This window comes from Ictalurus punctatus, chromosome 8 (genome assembly GCF_001660625.3).
Source record: "Ictalurus punctatus breed USDA103 chromosome 8, Coco_2.0, whole genome shotgun sequence".
Lineage (NCBI taxonomy): Eukaryota > Metazoa > Chordata > Actinopteri > Siluriformes > Ictaluridae > Ictalurus > Ictalurus punctatus.
This window is the reverse complement of record NC_030423.2, coordinates 25,156,252-25,175,669: the sequence shown is the minus strand read 5'-3', so window position 1 is coordinate 25,175,669 and position 19,418 is coordinate 25,156,252. Positions and strand designations below refer to the sequence as shown.

General features: G+C 38.9%; 2 protein-coding genes across 2 annotated transcripts; one reads left to right on the top strand and one right to left on the bottom strand.

Moving 5' to 3' along the window:
- The first annotated feature begins 1,929 nt into the window (after positions 1 to 1,929).
- p2rx3a (purinergic receptor P2X, ligand-gated ion channel, 3a) lies at positions 1,930 to 12,490 on the top strand. Its single transcript, XM_017473575.3, has 12 exons — positions 1,930 to 2,200; positions 4,737 to 4,872; positions 4,964 to 5,035; positions 5,162 to 5,231; positions 5,397 to 5,481; positions 6,710 to 6,787; positions 6,879 to 7,008; positions 9,045 to 9,181; positions 9,277 to 9,370; positions 9,485 to 9,550; positions 9,640 to 9,717; positions 11,098 to 12,490. The coding sequence occupies exons 1-12, from the start codon at positions 2,079 to 2,081 to the stop codon at positions 11,218 to 11,220; spliced, it is 1,191 nt and encodes a 396-aa protein (XP_017329064.1). The 5' UTR covers positions 1,930 to 2,078; the 3' UTR covers positions 11,221 to 12,490.
- Positions 12,491 to 12,623: 133 nt separating this feature from the next.
- On the bottom strand, positions 12,624 to 18,847 carry zgc:113229 (uncharacterized protein LOC550612 homolog). Its single transcript, XM_017475253.3, has 5 exons — positions 17,661 to 18,847; positions 17,421 to 17,563; positions 16,357 to 16,942; positions 14,844 to 15,089; positions 12,624 to 13,935 (listed from the first exon to the last, which is right to left on the bottom strand). Exons 1-5 carry the CDS (start codon positions 18,330 to 18,332, stop codon positions 13,675 to 13,677), a joined length of 1,908 nt encoding a protein of 635 aa, XP_017330742.1. The 5' UTR covers positions 18,333 to 18,847; the 3' UTR covers positions 12,624 to 13,674.
- Positions 18,848 to 19,418: the final 571 nt, after the last annotated feature.

Genomic DNA, 19,418 nt, shown 5'->3' with positions numbered 1-19,418 from the left:
TGTCAAGGGGTGGGATTTATTAGGCAGCAAGTGAACAGTCAGTTCTCGACGGTGATGTGTTGGAAGCAGGAAAAATGGGCAAGCGTAAGGATCTGAGCGACTTTCACAAGGGCCAAATTGTGATGCATAGACGACTGGGTCAGAGCATGTCCAAAACGTCAGGTCTTGTGGGGTGTTCCTGGTATGCAGTGGTTAGTACCTACCAAAAATTGGTCCAAGGAAGGACAACCGGTGAACCAGTGACAGGGTCATGGGCGCCCAAGGCTCATTGATGCGAGTGAAAGCAAACCCAACTGGCAACCCTTCATGGCAACGGTATTCCCTAATAGCAGTGGCTTCTTTCAGCCGAAATTGTTCAGGAATACTTTGAGGAACATGACAAAGAGTTCAAGGTGTTGACTTGGTCTCTAAACTCCCCAGAGTCTCAATCCGATCCAGCGTCTGTAAGATGTGCTGGACCAACAATTCTGATCCATGGAAGCCCCATCTCTCAACACCTGACACCAATTAACTCCTAATCCTAGAGGTTCACATACTTCTGCCACTCACACATATATTTTTCCTGCTATATATATATAAAATATTGGACAATTTTCCTCAATAAATATATGATATAATATTTTTGTCTCATTTGTTTAATTGGGTTCTCTTTGTCTACTTTTAGGGAATTTTTTTAAATATTTATGGGGAAATATAGAAAATTCTATGGTTTTCACAAACTTTCAAGCACCACTGTATATGAAGCACACACTCTATTCAAGCTCCTGTGGATTAGATGTATAGAAATGATGACATACAAGCATATTAATATAAACCATCTATCCATCTTCTATACAGCTTATCTTTTTCAGGGTCACGGGGGAACCTGGAGCCTATCCCAGGGAGCATTGGGCACAAGGCGGGGTACACCCTGGACAGTGTGCCAGTCCATCGCAGGGCACAATCACACACACACTCACATTCATACACTACAGACACTTTAGACATGCCAATCAGACTACCATGTCTGGGGGAGGAAACCAGAGTACCTGGAGGAAACCCTCGCAGCACGCGAGAACATGCAAACTCCAGGGCCACGGCAGGAATTGAACCCCCAACCCTAGAGGTGTGAGGCGAACGTGCTAACCACTAAGCCACCATGCGCCCATTAATATAAACCTTTTCATGTAAATCATTCATGTAATAGCCAGAACTACTGTCAGAGCTGCTGTTATCCAACACGAATACACACCTTCTGATTAGAGAATACAATACACTACACACCTTCTGATTAGAGAATTCAACTGCACTGTGATATAATATTTATTAAAGCAATGCCCATGTCTTATAAAGCAGGAAATGAGCTAATCTAGTTAATCTAGCTAATATATTCACAATAAACAAATAAAACTCGAATTTAATCGATCATTATCCCTCCACAAATCTCTTTAACTTGATGCTGGTGTTAGTAATCTATCGTTTGGGAACCAGTCAGTTCTTTCGGCACACTTTTAGGTGAAATTGAAATATGAAAGATGACTCGCATACATAAACTGTGGGATTTTTTTTTTCCTTAGCCATAATCCGGAAGGTGTAGGGATAATATTTCATCCATCTGCCCATGATGACAATAAAAAAAAAAAAAAACTAATATATTTTAATTTCACTTGATTTAAAGATTTTTCTAAGCCAATGAACCCATTTATTAGCTGTGCTAAGTGACAGTATGCTTTTGGATGGAGCAGTGAGGTTAATGTCTGATGAGCTCGCTGTGGTGATGCTCTCACTCACACTTTGTTTAGAAGAGCCTGAGAGGTTAGCACGTGAACGGATCATTAAGGAAACGTAGCTGACCCCAGAGACACATGAGAGGAAGAGTTGAAAGAGGGAGGAGAGAGAAGAGTCTTAATGGTCATTTAGCTGTCTTTCTCTTTTTTCATCCCTGTATTTAGTGCTGGAAGCAGAAGGCACTACATTTCATTCAGCAGATGCTGTGGTATCGAGATAAGCTTGGCTGGAGCTCACGTGCTGCGGCCTTCTCCTCTAGCCGGAACTTATCGTACACTTGTTAACACACAGATCTACAGGCTGACGTCATCATGTTCGGCTGGATCAGCGGTTTCTTCACCTATGAGACGACCAAGTCTGTGGTGGTCAAGAGCTGGTCGGTGGGAATTATCAATCGTGTGGCTCAACTCCTCATCATCATTTACTTTGTTGGGTAAGAGCTTAGGAATATTTACATGGTTGAAATAATAGAGTGTGTGTGCATGTGTTTCTATCTATCTATTTATCTATCTATATAGATAAATAGATAGATAGATATGTGTGTGTTTATATGTACATATATGTATGTGTGTGTGTATATATTATATATATATATATATATATATATATATATATATATATATATATATATATAAATAGGTAGATAGATAGATAGATAGATATGTGTGTGCATGTGTGTTGTGTGTGTGTGTGTGTGTGTGTGTGTGTGTGTGTGTGTGTGTGTGTGTGTGTGTGTAAGTGAATGCATTCCAAATGCAAATATTACTGTCAGTTGTGTAATGTCTTGGATAGTTCATGCTAACAGATCTACTAAGTGAAATAAATACTATTTGTTTAAAAAAAAAAAGTGTTTGTAAAATGACAAAACTCTGTTGAATGTGTTGGACCATTGCACTTGAGAATAGAATTATTTATTACCGAATACTTATTCTACAAAAGAGCATCTAAGTAGGACGTGCTTGGGATGTAGATTTAGATCCTTTACACGCAAGCGTGAGGTGACAGTGGCGAGGAAAATCTTCTTGAGGAGACATTGCGAAGAAACTGGGCTCGAAAGAGAACTCGTCCTCTTCTTGGTGACACCGGATTGTGCGATTATAAATCTTAAATTCACATGATACATTCTAAAACAGTATACAGATTTTGAAAGTGTGTTTAAGGGGTGTTCTGTATGTGTAACTTGTTGTAGTGTGCATTGTGTGTTTTATTTTATCCAAAAAAAAAAAAAAAAGTCGACGGCAACTGGGTCGACTGTTCATTTATTCTCTGATAACACAAATAAGCAGCCTCTCTGAGTGAATCGCCCTTACACTGTGCTCTCTCCCATTCAATTACAATGCGAAAGGGCAAGAATTCACCCAAGTAACAAATTAAAATAATACAAAACACAAACCATACCTGATAACACAAATAAGCAGCCTCTTTGAGTGAATCGCCCTTACACTGTGCTCTATAAAATAAACATGATGTGCGATGGTCACCATGTGCTCTCATTTCCACGTTTTAAAACAAAATACCAAAAAATGACTCAAAAAGGAGGGTAAAACAACAAAAATAATCACACAGGTAAGTACAGGTGAGTATATATGTATATCAATGATGATTTCAATAAAGATGAAACAAAATTATCGAGAACTCAAAATTAAACCTACCTCTCGATTACAATGCGAAAGGGAAGAGGAGGAGCTCAAACAGGAAATTACACAGACCAATGACATCATGACAATTAAAAGGGAACGTACTCATAGATGTAGACAGCTACATCAGGTATACATTTCCTTTTGTGTAATTCTACACATTAAGCGTATGGAATAATTTCCATACCCGTTATATATGCACAGATTATGAATAAGAGTGCAAGAATCTTTAGGGGATCGATGTGGGACCATCCAAAACAGCAGAAAGTGAGCCGCAAGTGCAGAAACTGCAAGCAGGAGTAGAACATCAGGGTGATTTACACAGCAGGTGTGAACATGGAAGGAGAGAGAGAGAGAGAGAGAGAGAGAGAGAGAGAGAGAGAGAGAGAGAGAGAGAGAGAGAGAGAGAGAGAGGAATTATTAGGTATGCTCTATTTATGATTTAGTTGTGCACTGGTTCTCTAAGTGGTCCATGAAGTTATGTGTTAAAAGTTAAAAGCTATTATACATATTATTCATTTTTTATGGTTATTAGACAGAATTGATTCAAACCTCAATAACTCATAAATAACTCAGAGTAGGTCTGTCAATAATTATTAAATAATAAATAGCTCGGCCCTAACGTGGAAATTTACATTGAAAAGCTAAAAAAAAAAAAAAAATTAAAAATAAAAAGCCGATATAAATTGTATTGTACACATTTAAATAATGTTATGAAATATTTCTGTGCTCAGCAGGTCATTCGTTCCTAATAGTTCATTTATTCTTTATTTATAGAGGAATTTATTCTCCATTTAAAGGCGTCCCCGGGGACGAGATGTCTGAGAAGCCCTGCTTTAATCAGTGCAAAAATACCACAAATAATCATTCATGGCATGATTTTATTTTTATGAACGGTGCAATGTAAGATTATTCGAGATTTAAGCGGGGAAGAAGCAGATAAGAAAAAGATGGAGAATCCATCTTCTATCCTTCTTCTCAAGCTGTAATGTAGGGATTCATGTGTCGCAGATGCGCTGTATTATGGAAAATATTGTAGCAGAAAAAAAAGAACATCCTTTAGCTACACGTGTCTAGTTAACGAATGCGGAAAAATTCAGTCACAAACGATGCAATTTTGCTTAGAGCGAGATAAATGCTTTCTGTCTGCGAAGGACATAATGACTTCTATTCTCTAATTCAGTTAGACGGCTGGCTTTCTCTTCAATTTGAGCGACTAAAAACAAGAGACACATAATCAGAAATCAAATAACCAGAGCAATAAATGCTTTTGCTTTCTGGTGTGTGTGTGTGTGTGTGTGTGTGTGTGTGTGTGTGTGTGTGTGTTTACAGCTGGGTGTTTCTCCATGAGAAGGCCTATCAGGTCCGTGACACGGGGATCGAGTCGTCAGTCATGACTAAAGTGAAGGGCTTCGGCTTCTTAAACAATCATCTAATGGACGTAGCCGACTATGTGATGCCCACGCAGGTTAGCAACGCATGTTCACAACAAAATGTGCTCCATTAAAAAAGTAAGAAGCGTTTCGGAGTAAGAAACCAAACCGTGTGATGTTTCCCAGGGTTCCTCCATGTTCTGCGTCATCACCGCAATGTTCATTACACCCAATCAGACGCAGAGGACATGTCCCGAGGTCGGTCTTTCATAAACCTGTTGAACTGTAATAACGAGTGCCGTAAAACTGTACATACACATACAGTGCACAACCATATCCATGTCTTCATACCTTCTTGTGTCTTTCTTTTTCTCTCTTTCTTAGATTGACAAGAATTTTAACTGCACCACTGATAAACACTGTGAGAAACACCAGTCCACAAACGTGGCAAATGGTGTGTGTCTCCTTCCTTCCTTCTTTCCTTCCATCCTTTCTGCTTGTTTTACTTCTCTCTCTCTCTCTCTCTCTCTCTCTCTCTCTCTCCCCTTCTCATCATATTTTTCTCTTTATCTTCTGTTTAATACCTATTACTTTTTTTCCACCTCTCTTCACTTTATAGGGAAGATAACGGGCAAATGTATCACTGAGGTGGAACGGTGTGAGATTTTAGGCTGGTGTCCAGCAGAGGACGACCATCAGAATATGTAGGAAACACACACACACACACACACACACACACACACACACACACATGTGTTTGTCTTACTATACTTCCATTGACATCATTTTGCCTATGGTGCCTATCTTTACTATGCTACCCCTAAACCTAACCTCGGTAACTGAAAGGAAACCTTTTGACTCTTTTTAAAAAAAATTTAATTTTAATAAAAGTCATTCTTAAATAAAAGACAAGCAGTTTTCCTTGTGGTGGCTAAAACAATAATATTCTTAAGTTGAAGCATGCCGCATGTTGTGATATTTTCCTTTTCATCTGTATACCAAAAGTAAATCTTTTAAGGGGTCTTTAATTTCTCACATTGCTTGCTTGTTGAAATTTTGGTGTTCAGTTTAGGGGTTTTGTGCGTTGTTGGATACTGGGGGGGGGGGGGGGGGGGAGGACATTTCAAATGACAGCTCGTGCATGAAACTATAGAAGCCTGTTTCTGCTACGGAGGGGGAAAAAATAAAAAGGTCATTGCAACATTATTTCTCGTAATTCTGACCTTTAGCTCTCACAATTTTAAGTTAACATCTCAGAATTCTCACTTTTTTCTCCCCACGCGTTTACAGGTTCATATCACACAATTTACACTTTTTTTCCCCTCATAATTCTGATATTTTTTTTATAAAGTGTCTGGTTTTCCCATTTTTATCTATTTATAGAGAATGACTGATGCTTTGTCTGTGCGTTCTTTGTAACTCCCTAAATGTCAAGTGGACGTCAAAATTGCAAGAAAAAAAAGTCAGAATTGTGAGATGGTATCGCAAAATTGTGAGAAAAAAAGTCCGAATTGTGAGAGGTTAACTCAAAACTGTCAGAATTGCAAGATATAAAGTCGCAATTACATTTGTTATTTTTTCTCCGTGGCAGAAACGGTCTTTCATATGAAACCAATTCTTTATAGTTCTACGAGCGACATTATATGTAGCTTTACTTGATGAGGACAGGAAGTGTGCTAGCATACGGAGTGTTCATTTAATCCTGAAGCTAATGCAAGCTAAAAGCTGTCCGTAAATGATTCAGTGCAGGTTTGATTTGTATCTACATGGATTGTTTCAGTAACTAAATAGCATCAGGCTCACGGTTAGATGGCATGAACCTGAATGCTATGTGAGTGGGGTTTTTTTATTTAAGAAAACGGCTATAAACCTAGCATACAAACTCTATAAACTTCCGATAAACTCTATTTCCCTGCTCTTGACCTTTCTCAGAACCTCAATGAGCGAGGCTGAGAACTTCACCATCTTTATCAAGAACAGCATTCGCTTTCCTCTCTTTAACGTCACGAGGTGAGACACGAATACACTTTCACTAAAGCGAGGCTGTGATTTGCTTCCAAACCCATCATTCTCTCTCTGTCTGTCTCTTTCTCTCTTTTAGGGGGAATATGGGTGAAAACACCAATTTGAGTTGTTTCTTTGATCCCATTAATAACACAGACTGCCCGATCTTCCGCCTGGCAGACGTGCTAAAGTACGCTGGCGAGAATTTCACAAACATCTCACAAAAAGTGAGTCCTGCACCTGCCTGTAGCTCTTCGTCTGCTGTTTGAGGAACATTTTACTTTTGTTTTATATATATATGGTTGACCGTCATATTTCAATATTCATCGCCATTCCCTAAGGATTGTTTACGCGGGTGTTTCTGTATGCCACTACTTCAACGATTTGTGTACAGTTTTAACGAATGAGATTTCCAGACGCCATGGAACCCTATCCACAACTCAATAATAGCAATGATCAAACACAGGAAAGGCAAATCTAAAGAGTAGACAACAACATCAAGACAAAGGAGAAAACACAGGAATAGTGATCACAGTAGATAAGGCTCAGAACTCAAAGGTTGGCATGCAAGTAGAAGTAACCTGGAAGTACTCATTCAGAATTCAGGCGAGGGAGACCTCTGCTGACGAGGAGGTGTAGTGTCCTGGTCGGAAATAAACAGATGACTATGCTTCTGAATTGATTACACACGGTGTCCCGTGTAATGTTTACGTCAAAAGTAATGGTTCACACAAGGTGTGTTTTTGTTTGTGTGGAGCCTGCATGTTCTCCGCGTGCCTCGGGGGTTTCCTCCGGGTACTCTGGTTTCCTCCACCAGTTCAAAGACATGCGCCGTAGGCTGATTTGCCTTTCCAGATGGTCCGTAGTGTGTGAATGGGTGTGTGAATGGGTGTGTGAATAGGTGTGCGAGTGTCAGGTTGGCACCCCATACAGGGTGTCCCCCACCTTGTGCCCCAAGTCCCCTGGGATAGGCTCCAGGGTCCCTGTGATAAAATGGATGGGTTGGAGATGAGAGAATGGATGAATGAGGTATCTGAGCTGTGTCCATTATTTTTGGCTTTTGACACAGACTTTCTTTTCTTGCCATTGTAATCAACAACCAATGAAAACTTCCAAATGTCAAATTTACCCATTGTTTACTGTTGTATAACAGCTAGCAGTATACAGTATTGTAGTATTTTCTAGCATGCTTGATATTATCATCACTGCGTCATTAGAAAATGACTGACTGTTACACTGCTTCATATCTGCTTCCACCATCATGGCAGTAAAACTGAAACTTTTTGTTTGGTCCTGCATGCCTTGCCGTATCCCAGTCTCCATGCACACACCTCAGTGATGGAACAGATTTGCTGATGTGGTTTACACAGTAGGACTTACTTTTATCTATAAACATGAACAAAGCTTCATGTAGCTGAACTCTTTATCTTTATATGGGCAGCCATCTTGGACAACTAGAAATCCATTTTCCCCCTTAGATCGGATTGATATTATTTAATTCCCTGGGCCACTTAAACAGTCTCATTCGGCATGTATTTATGCAAAAGATTTTTTATGTGAGATAGACTGCCACAGACATCCATAGACTTCCATAGACTTCCACAGACTTTCACAGACTTCTATAGACTTCCACAGACTTCCACAGACATCTGTAGACTTCCACAGACTTCCACAGGCTTCCACAGACTTCCATAGACTTCCATAGACTTCTACAGACTTCCAAAGACTTCCACAGATATCCACAGACTTCCATAGACTTCCACAGAATTTCACAGACTTCTACAGACTTCCACAGACTTCCACAGACATCTATAGACTTCCACAGACTTCCACAGGCTTCCACAGACTTCCATAGACTTCCATAGACTTCTACAGACTTCCATAGACTTCCACAGATATCCACAGACTTCCATAGACTTCACCAGACTTCCATAGACTTCTATAGACTCCCAGAGACTTCCATAGAATTCAACAGACTTCCATAGACTTCCACAGACTTCCACAGACTTCCATAAACTTCTACAGACTTCTCTAGACTTCCATAGACTTCTTTGTAGCTCTAAAGCAAAACTAAAGTAGTGAATGCCAAAACCCAAATGTCTTCGCAAGTGCATTTGGTAAGAGGGGAAAATTATGTACATTTGTTTTGTTTGTCTGCTAGTGGTCAACAATCAGTGTGTGTGTGTGTGTGTGTGTGTGTGCGTGTGTGCGTGTGTGTGTGTGTGTGTGTGTGTGTGTGTGTGTGTGTGTGTGTGTGAATTAGGGAGGAGAGATTGGAATTAATATAGCCTGGATGTGCAATCTGGACCAGCATGTAGACAACTGTAAACCCAAATACACATTCACACGTCTGGACTCTGCATTTAAAAAAAGCAGCGCCACAAAGGGATACAATTTCAGGTACTACACTCAACTACACACAACTACAGCTGCTCTACAATATACAAAACACTCTCACATACACAATAATGTCCATCCTTGCCTCTTTATTTCAGGTTTGCAAAATACTTTAAGGCAGAAGATGGCAGTGAATATCGCACACTTCATAAAGCTTTTGCTATTCGCTTTGACATACTTGTGTCCGGCAATGTGAGTATAATAAGTGTGTGTGTGCGTATAGATATAGTAATAATGTGTGTGTATGTAGTAAAAAGTGCAGACGTCATTTTCTTATGTGTGAAAATATATTGTTATTTTTTCCAGGCTGGAAAATTTCACTTAATCCCAACAGTAATTAACGTTGTTGCAGCTTGCACCTCAGTCGGCCTGGTAAGATCAGTGGCATAAACACACATACACACACACACACGTACACACACACACTATACACCACTAATCATAATTCTCACTGGCTGCAGGCAACGGTCCTCTGTGACATCATCCTGTTAAACTTCCTGAAAGGAGCTAAACAATACAAGGCGAAGAAATTTGAAGAGGTGACGTCTCTTTATTCCTAAATGCACACACCTTTTCCATTATCCCAGTCAGGGTATGTTAGGTGTGTATGTAAGTTTGCTTATTTAGTTTTGTGCTGGAGCTACAAGGCTAGCAGTTTAGCATTGTGTTTAGCTTCTAGTCTAAATTATTACACAACTTAGACTGACAGTATTCTAGACAGAGCTAAAAATAAATAAATAAATTTTAATCAGCCATTTTGAAGCAAAATCACTTTTTCCTTTCTCCGAATGTGCTTGGTTTCGATCTTCGCTAATATCAGAATAAGGCAGGAGGTGTGGTCCTAATTTACAAGGTGGAAGTGTAGGTTAGAATCAATTCAGGTGCTAAACTTTATTTGTATATATATATATATATATATATATATATATATATATATATATATATATATATATATATATTTTTTTTTTTTTTTTAAATACAGCTTTGTTTTAAAATATAGTCCTATGGTGCGGCAATTTTAGCCAGAACTCTCTCGCAAAAAGTGATATTGCTAATCTTCCTGCTAGGCTTACTTGTTAGCAACAATACCCTCACATTTCCAGTACAAATCCAAAGCAAACTCCAGAAGCTGGATACAGCCTTCCTTGGCTAATTGACTACATTCGGGAAAAACAAAAAGTTTCATTTTAAATTAAAATTTTAGGCCAAAGTCTTGCTTTAAAACTATTTTTTTTGCGAGTTTGTACGTATGTGTTTCTATTCCTGTACTTTGCGAGTAAGTACATCATATTTATACATTAAATTACTCGGTAAACGCAGTCACACTAATAAGAAAGGTATGTAGTGACACACTGGCATGCAGTCTGGAGCCACTGGTTAAAATCTGACATGCAAACAATGCATCAGAAATGACTCATAATTACAGCATACCTGCCTATTAAATACTAGGTACTTACAGTACTAAAAAAACAACAATGGTACAACCCACATTTCTGTAGAAAATATCAACAAACTGACTACTTTATTTGGAACACCTGCTCATTCAGTTCAAGCAGTTATCCAATCAGCATATCATATGGCAAGAGCGCAATGCATTAAATCATGCAGAAACAGATGAAGATCTTCAGTTCAGATCAAACATCAGAATCAGATCTCAATGTACCTACAGTATGCTCAGATTCCTGTTCTTGGCTGGGAGTGGGACAATGCTGTTGGAACACATCCTGAGATGCTTTTCAGCTCATCATGGTTGTATAGAGTAGTTATTCGAGTTACCCTGTCAGCTCAAATCAGTCTGGCCGTCCTCCTCTGACCTCTCGTCACACGATTGGCTGATTGGATAATGAATTGTACGAAATGGATGGTGAGTGTATATTTCATGGCAATACCTGAGACTGATATTGCTCTCGCTCATTCAGGTTTCAGATTCTGTCAGTAGGTCTCCAAGTTTTGACCACCATCAGGGCAGCCAGATGACAATCAAACGGGAAGAGAAGAGCTCAGATGACTCAGGGGCTTATTCCATCAGACATCAGATGTGATCGACCGGACGCCTCGGCCGGCATGAGGTTTAAAAGCCTCTGAGCCTCATCGTACTAGTCAGATTCGCTATTCTGAACCTTGACACATTTACACCAGAGGACTTCATCATGTTTACTGCTATGGCCAATTTCCTTTCCAGAATCTCAACGTAAATGAGGTTATTACACGATAACTAAATTCGCTGAAAATGATCGGGACCTTATTTTATAAAAAAAATTATCATGCATACATAAGCTGAATTTCGGTGCGAGTAGGAATTATTGGCACCTGTGGTTAAGGAAGCTTTTAACAAGTCAGGAAAGCAAGCCATATTTTCAGCGTTCTAAAACGTTTTGCATCCAGGGAGCGCTTTAGCTGTAGAATAAACTCCATAGACCATCTCAGTACTGATTTATTTTATGCTCAAACTATTCAAATGATGATCTGATATTATTACATACATAACAAGCTTTCAATAAAAGAAAGAAGTCATACTAAAGGACTTCGGGAAGTACGGAAAATCAGGGAGGAAGTTTTAGACCCTATGCGCTCAGTGCTCATGTACTTTTACCTTCTGAGTGTTTTTGAATACTGGAAAATCTTCCAGGGGTATAGTAAAAAGAACATAATCTTTCCAGTTCTGCTTTCATAAGATTACAATAAAACTGTCTGGTGTGACTCGACCGTATCACACTCACTGCCTCTTTGACTATGCACCTGAGCCTTATGCTACTATTATATGTAGTAGGTCTCTCGTTTCAATATATTACAATACTGTAAGAAGATGATTTCTTTACACTATTCTTGCTAACATATTACAAATCACAATAACCGCATGTTCACTGTGGTATATGTGCCCAAATCCAGTCATGTTATTTGATGTTATGTGTATGTTGATGTTATATGTTTAGCTTTTATTGAAGAACATAGACTAAATAATACTATATATATATATATATATATATATATATATATATATATATATATATATATATATATATATATATATATATGTATGTATACATATAACCAACCACATTTACCAAATACTTATAGAACACATGGTAAACACAATATCTGTGTAAAAACTGAACAATACATTTAAAAGTAACATAAACTTCACGTGCATCGTTCCCACATGGAAGGTCATGTCGGTTATAAACATGCATTTTTCATTATAATCAGTAGATAAGTTGTTTTCTTCAGCATTACAAAGTGTTTTAGTCATTCATGTTGCCTACACAAGTTATATACACAAAATATACACAATTAATAAACTGTTTTATCTCTCATGCTCTCTTGTTAAGTTATTCCACATTTCATTCTTGCAAAGATGTATTTAAAATCAGTTATTTCAAAAATGGCGGACACTTTGCGTTGCCAAATCATTGTGCTGTTACGTTTCTGAAAGACAAAATGGCTATGGCAACTGGTAGGTTGTTGTTTTTTTGGCAGCTGGCCAAAATTAGGTTGAGTGCAGGTACAAAACATTAAAATCTGTGACTCCTGTAGGCATGGACAAGAGTAGGAACGCCAGTACGCCTGCACATTCTTGCAATTATCCATGCAATTATGCAGCCAATCATGTGTCAGCAGCACAATGCACAAAATCAGATCAGATACAGATAATCTTCAGTTAATGTTCACATCAAACATCAGAATGGAGAAAAATGTCATCTCATTGACTTGGACCCTTGCATGGTTGTTAATGAGACCAGGTGACATTTTTGACTGTCCAGTTTTCCACTGTAGCTTCAGATTCCTGTTCTCAGCTGACAGGAGTGGAACCTGATGTTGCCTTCCGCTGATGTAGCCCATCTGCCGCAAGGTTTGATGTATTGTGCGTTCTGAGATGCTTTTCTGCTCACCACGGTTGTAAAACAGTGCTTCTTTGAGTTACCGTAGCCTTCCTGTCAGCTCAGACCAGTCTAACCATTCTTGTTGTTTTTTTCGCACCATTCTGTATAAACTCTAGAGATTGATGGGTGTGAAAATCCCAGGAGATCAGCGGGTTCTGGAATACTCAAACCAGCCGATCTGGCACCAACAACCACGTCAAAGTGAGTGAGATCACATATTTCCCCCATCCTGATGTTTGGTGTGAAGATCAACTGAAGCGCTTGACCTGCTTTATTTTGATTATGCATTGCGCTGCTGATACCTGATTGGCTGACTGGATAATTACTTGAATTTGCAGTTGAACTGGTGTTCCTAATGAACTGCATGTATATTCACACAACTGTTTGATTTTAAAACTATAAGCATTAATCTAGTTAGATAAATTTATATCTAACTAGATTATATCTAACTTTACTCTCACACACACATATATATATACATATGCTTCTCACTTTGGAGGTCATGATCACTTTAGAATGGATTGCGATAAAGTTTTCTTTACATAACTTATTACAGAAGTATGTTGGAATTACAGTGTTATTCAGTAGAAGGTAGTGTTTGTAGTTTTTGCTATGTCACACAAAACGATATTTCTTAGTCCTCATGCGTGGAAGTTTAAGTTTGGGCTTCGTCTTCGTCTTACTCCTGAGTGCCTCAATCCATCTGGGAGCGGACGGGCGAGACGGCAACTCTTCTCCACCGTCATCGTTGTCGTCAGTGACGTTCTGACCGTAATCCTCATCATCGGCATCGCCATCATCGTCGGACAGAACAAGGGGTGGTACAAAGGTCACCTCTTCTGCAAATCGCACACGACGTATGTTCTCCACCCTCCTCTGATAATTAATAACAATTCAGATGATGGTAGAGAGTCATAATTTGGCACAAAATACAGTTCATGCATATGACTGATAAAAGCGGTAGTGTACAACGACTGCTCAGAGCATCAAACTGGAGATTGATTCATTTTCTAAAATAGCAGCTCTGACGGTAGTGCTGGCTGCAAATCACAGGTTTATATTCATGTGTTTCTTCTACTATATTATCGTGTCTATAGTAACAGATCATTCACATGGACATATTGAGCATGCACCACATGATCTACACCCAAAACCTAAAAGAAATTGTGTTGTTATGTAATAAAGACAAGCATATAATCACCGATATGGTGAAGCTTCCTATAATGAGATGTTTATTTAACATTTATGGAAGGAGTCTACAGTATCAGCACTTTGTAACAGTCAGCAAGTCTTCAGGAACGAGCTTTGTTTGAGCTTTCTGGTGTCCTGGTAACATGAAAAGCTTTGTTTATACTGTTTACAGTTGCAAAATTGTAATCAGTAACATTAAGTGCTGTGGTTCAAGAGGGAAAATACACTTCTGGGCATGAAGTTATTGCAAAGACTTGACTTTGGGGTGGTTACAGTAACTCTGCTTCATGTTAGGGTAAATCCCAATACCGTATCATTGATTATTTTCCCATAACAGAATGCTCTCATTGTAATTCCTTATTCCCTGGTCCTTCCACAAGTTCCAATGTAATCCAAAGAGAATTGTGTACAAGCGAGGGAGAGGTGTTTGGATTTTGTTCAATTTGATAATAATTAAGTAATCCTAAACTCCACGCCTTACCCTAACCTAACCTAAATTTTCATATGAACATTTTCACATGATCGCTTCATACAGTACATGAGAGTATAAACACCTGTTGTGATGATCAAGGTTTTGATGAACAATTTCTCACCTTTTTGATCACAGTTTCTGTAGACACCGACGACTCCAAATCCTGGGAAAAAGAGTGCTGGAGAGAGGAGGTGGAGGAGGCAGGGGAAAGACTTATTGCTGGATCTGAAGGGGAGGAATTATGTCTCCACTCGTGCATTTCTCCAGTTTCGGATCTCCATCGTTCGTTTGAGTCTCTTCTCTCTGTCGAGTGGCTTCGTTTACGGCTCAGATTTACTTGCTTCCTCGGAGAGGGACTGTCTTTGGACTGAAAAGAGAAGAGATGAGATTTTTTTTTTAAATACTTAGAGAACAGAAATAGTAAGAACTCAAGCACACATTAAATTATACAAAAAATGTGTATCGACTAGGCTGACAGATACAGGTTTGAGAATGTTGTTATACTTCATGCTAGAGGTTTTATTTGTTTAGTCAAACTTGTAACTCTGTCTTGTGATGCACGTCTGTGAGATTCTTCTGACCGACCAAACATGTTAATACGAAAGGGACTTTTATTATTGTTTCATTTGATAGTCTTGTGGTCGTTATATTATTATTATATAGTCATTTTAGTTTACAGCTAATAAACAGTTTCAGAGAATTTCATCTCAAGGCTCAGTAAATTAAAACAAATGTAATTAGATCTATATACATACTGTACATGTCATCTTAAATCTGTCTGCAGTTTTAATAAAACTAATTAATGTCCTAATCTATTCTATAACCATAACTGGTTTGGGTGGAAACTTCAAGGAATGGCTCTAAGCCATTAATTACGATGATCCATGTTTGCTTAATGTGGTTACAATTTGAATAATTGGATTATGTTCATAAAATAAACCTGTACTGCAATCACCAGGGTGTTTTTTAAGGGGAGGAGAGACTGATTGCTGAATCTGTCTGATATATGGAACTGCACATATATACATACTGTACATACAAACATACTTTATACAGACAGGTGATAAATTAAAGGAAACATGTTGACTTTTTATGTTATTTATTTTCATGGCATGGTTTGGGTCCAATTGTCCCCTTTGATGGAAGCATCGCTGCAAATCAAGCCCAAATTCTTCTGACTATGATATGAGCTTTGATATGAAACATTTTTATCCTGTTGGAAGTGGTCTCCTCTCTCAGGATGACTCCGCCCCCATCTACAGAGCACACGGGCTCACTGAATGGTTTTATGAGGACGGAAATGACATACTCATCAATACGATGGTCTTCACAGAAAACAGATCTGAACCTAATTGAACACCTACGACATGTTAGAAATCACTCTTTCACTACCGTCATCAAAACACCAACCGAGGGAATATCTTTTGGAATAATGGTGTTCATTGTTCCAGTACATTTCCAGAGACCTGTAGAATTTACAGGAAGGACCACTGAAGCTGTTCTGGCAGCTCTTGCCCAACACCTTACTAAGACACTTTATGTTTGCTTTTCCTTTAACCTGTCACTCAACTAACAATTACCAAGACACCCCTCTCTCATTAAATAAAAATATTATTTCCAGTTACAGTTCTTACCTGAAGATATGATAAATCCAATACGGGGAGATACTCATGCACACTTCCTGGTTGGCTGTGGTTTATTTCCGTTGCTTGCGACTGATTCACACCTTCCTCACTGGATAACAACGGATTTACATTTAGTTCTATAGTGTGTGATTGATTACATGGATAAATGTGTACTTGTTGTTTGATTGGATGATTGTTCCCCAACGGGTCGGCACTCAGATCCATGCTCTCCAAATGGTTTGGTCCTGAATCAGACAGTCCATTCTGACCGTTGTGTAACTCAGACATAGGAGTCTTTCTTTGGTTAAACATGTACTCAGTAGTGTTCATGTTGTGAAAACTTTCAGAGTTCATTTGTGATTGTATCATTCCCAAATTAGGGCCTGTGGCCCCTCTGTAAAACCACTGGTTGAGCGTGTGTTGCTCATTTTGACGTGACTGGCTAATACTGTTTGTTAATCCCATTTCTTGTTCTTGTGTGATGGAACCGGACGTTGATTGGCTGCTGGTGGTGGATGGGAGGAACTTGGCCCACTCCTCACCAGTGAAAATCTCTTCCATCAGGTTAAATAAACCCGGTGAAAATAAGGTCTCACTGTGAAAAAAACAAATAAAACCAGTATAAATTCGGTATTGGTTATAATTTGGTTTACAAAAAAATGGTGTGGAAATGGTGCTAACAATGTAAATATACGTTGTTAATGTTCTTTGTTTAGTACTTTAGTCGAAATCAATTCAAACTTTATTTAAGCTTTCAATATTTTACCAAATTCTTAAGAAAAGGATTTTGCAGTTAAAACGTTTCAACTGGCTTTCCAGTTGCACCCAGGTTGAAATTACAGATCTTGAAGAGTGTAGTAAAACTGTCTTGGCATTTGTGCAATACAACTATGAATCGTGACTTGGCACATTATAAACACAATCATATTTCCTCTCTCTCTCAGTGTAATTCCTTAACACCAGTCACATTTTCATTTTCTCCTACTCTGAGGGCGTGTTGGTTCAGCAGATGGGCAACATTCTCAGAGATGACAGATGGGCTATGATAACTACATAGCTCATGTTTCATGTACCTCATGTGATCAGGTGGACTGGGAATGCCTTTGACTGGACCACTGTTGATTGGCTGGTGCTGGACTCTAACTTCCTCATTGAATGCTGTAGTTGTGTTGTTTTCATTGGGCATAGTTTGGACGGGAATTGGAGACCTGATGCTCTACATAGAAAATAGTATGAAAGTGAATTATTTAACAGACTGAGATGAAATACAACAAGTTTGAGACTGAAAGTAAAAAAAAACAACTGAAACTTACATTTGACACTTTGCTGTGGTCTTGTCTCTCTCTGACATCTTGTTCTCTTCTGGGTACGCTTTTGTGTCTCTCCTTCCATTTTTCCTTCACCTTCTGGGTCCATCTCTTCTGTCCAACCCCCTGACCTTGGACGTTTGATTCCGTAAAGCCTGATGAGTGTGTTGAGGGCAACAAGCTTTCAATGCTTTGTAGAGATGAGACACTGCCATCATTCATTTTTGTCAGAGAGAATTTTTGCTTCCTGGCCTGCTTGGGCATCACACCATCATCTGAGCGTGTACTGACATTGCTGTTCCCTCCTGATACAGTGTGGTTGCTCATAAACCCCCAGTTTAGCGTTCTCTGTTTTGGTGGAGATGACATTCCTGAATTGTGAACATCAATTCCTTTGGCAAATTCTTGCGAAGGAGACGTTGCTACACCAGTCAATCCTGGACTCAATGGTCCGACCACAATAGATTTGCTGTCCATAGAAAAATTTAAATTGTACATTGGCGGGGTTTGAGGTGGGCTCTCAGCAGCACTGCCATTTTGCTCTATTAATGTTGTACTATACTGTAATTCATCGTGTGTGTGTGTGCTATTGCTGTCAGGTTTTGGTTGAAGCTTCAGCCTTTGAAGCATGGACTGCAATAAGACCTGAGTGTCCGATACAGAGTTAGCCTCCGCCATTTACACACATTGAAAATGAAAGATTAGATTATATCAGACATGCCATCCAAACTAATTAAGACAATACTACACACATACTCACAAACACACAACATTCAATTTTTGTCCAATGCCAAAGGTAAAATTCCATCAAATCGTGAAGTATGGTAGATCCATTTTTCAATTCTTCATGCCTTCAGTTAATCCCCAAACACCTCACTGTCGTTGATATTCCTCACAGACTTCGAAATGACGATACTTTCATATCATCTAAATCCAGCTATTTTTGTTTAACTTCCAGGTAAGTGGTGGTTTTATTTCTGTTTGAAAGATATGCACACGTCCGATGGAGGCCAGGAAAGACACAGAGGCGTGTTCAGCTATGACACAAACCCAGACGGACAAGATAGACAGGTTTGTCAAGTTGACATCTTGGCAGTACCCTAAGCAGTACAGTCTTCTCTTCGTACTCTCTATCCACACTCACAACATCAAAGTAGCGCATTATTGTAAATAGGAGTGGCTTCACCATCTTTTTTCTTAGATTTTCTTAGAGGCAGGTGAAATGCACACAGGAGTGTACACAGGAGATTTTTTTTGCTGCTGTGCCTCAGTTTATGCAGGTTGTATGACAAGGTGTGTTTCATTTTGCTGTTATACTGCTCAGTCTGATCAAATGATACTAAACAAATTTACAAATAAATACCTACACATACAAACAAATGAATAAATACATTTGACACCATGATTTACAAAGTGACAAGGGGTCCCTGATAACATCATTAGACCTTGTGACTGTGGAGATCACTATCAACTACTTTTTATTTAATTATTATTTATGGTTTATTAGAGTACATATAGGGTGGCATGACACCTCTATGATGGCTCATAGAACGCTCCCCTAATGTTCTGGTAACCATGACATTGTTAAGCCTCTTTGGAGTCACCCACAATATTTTGCAACAGGAGAGATGCACTTGTTTTCTAATATAACAAGCTACTTTAATAAATATTCCATAATACTTACCCAGAATGATAGCATGTATACAAAAAAATAAAGCCTAAAAGCTATCTTTGGGGTGGCTGTGGCTCAGGTAGTAGAGCAGG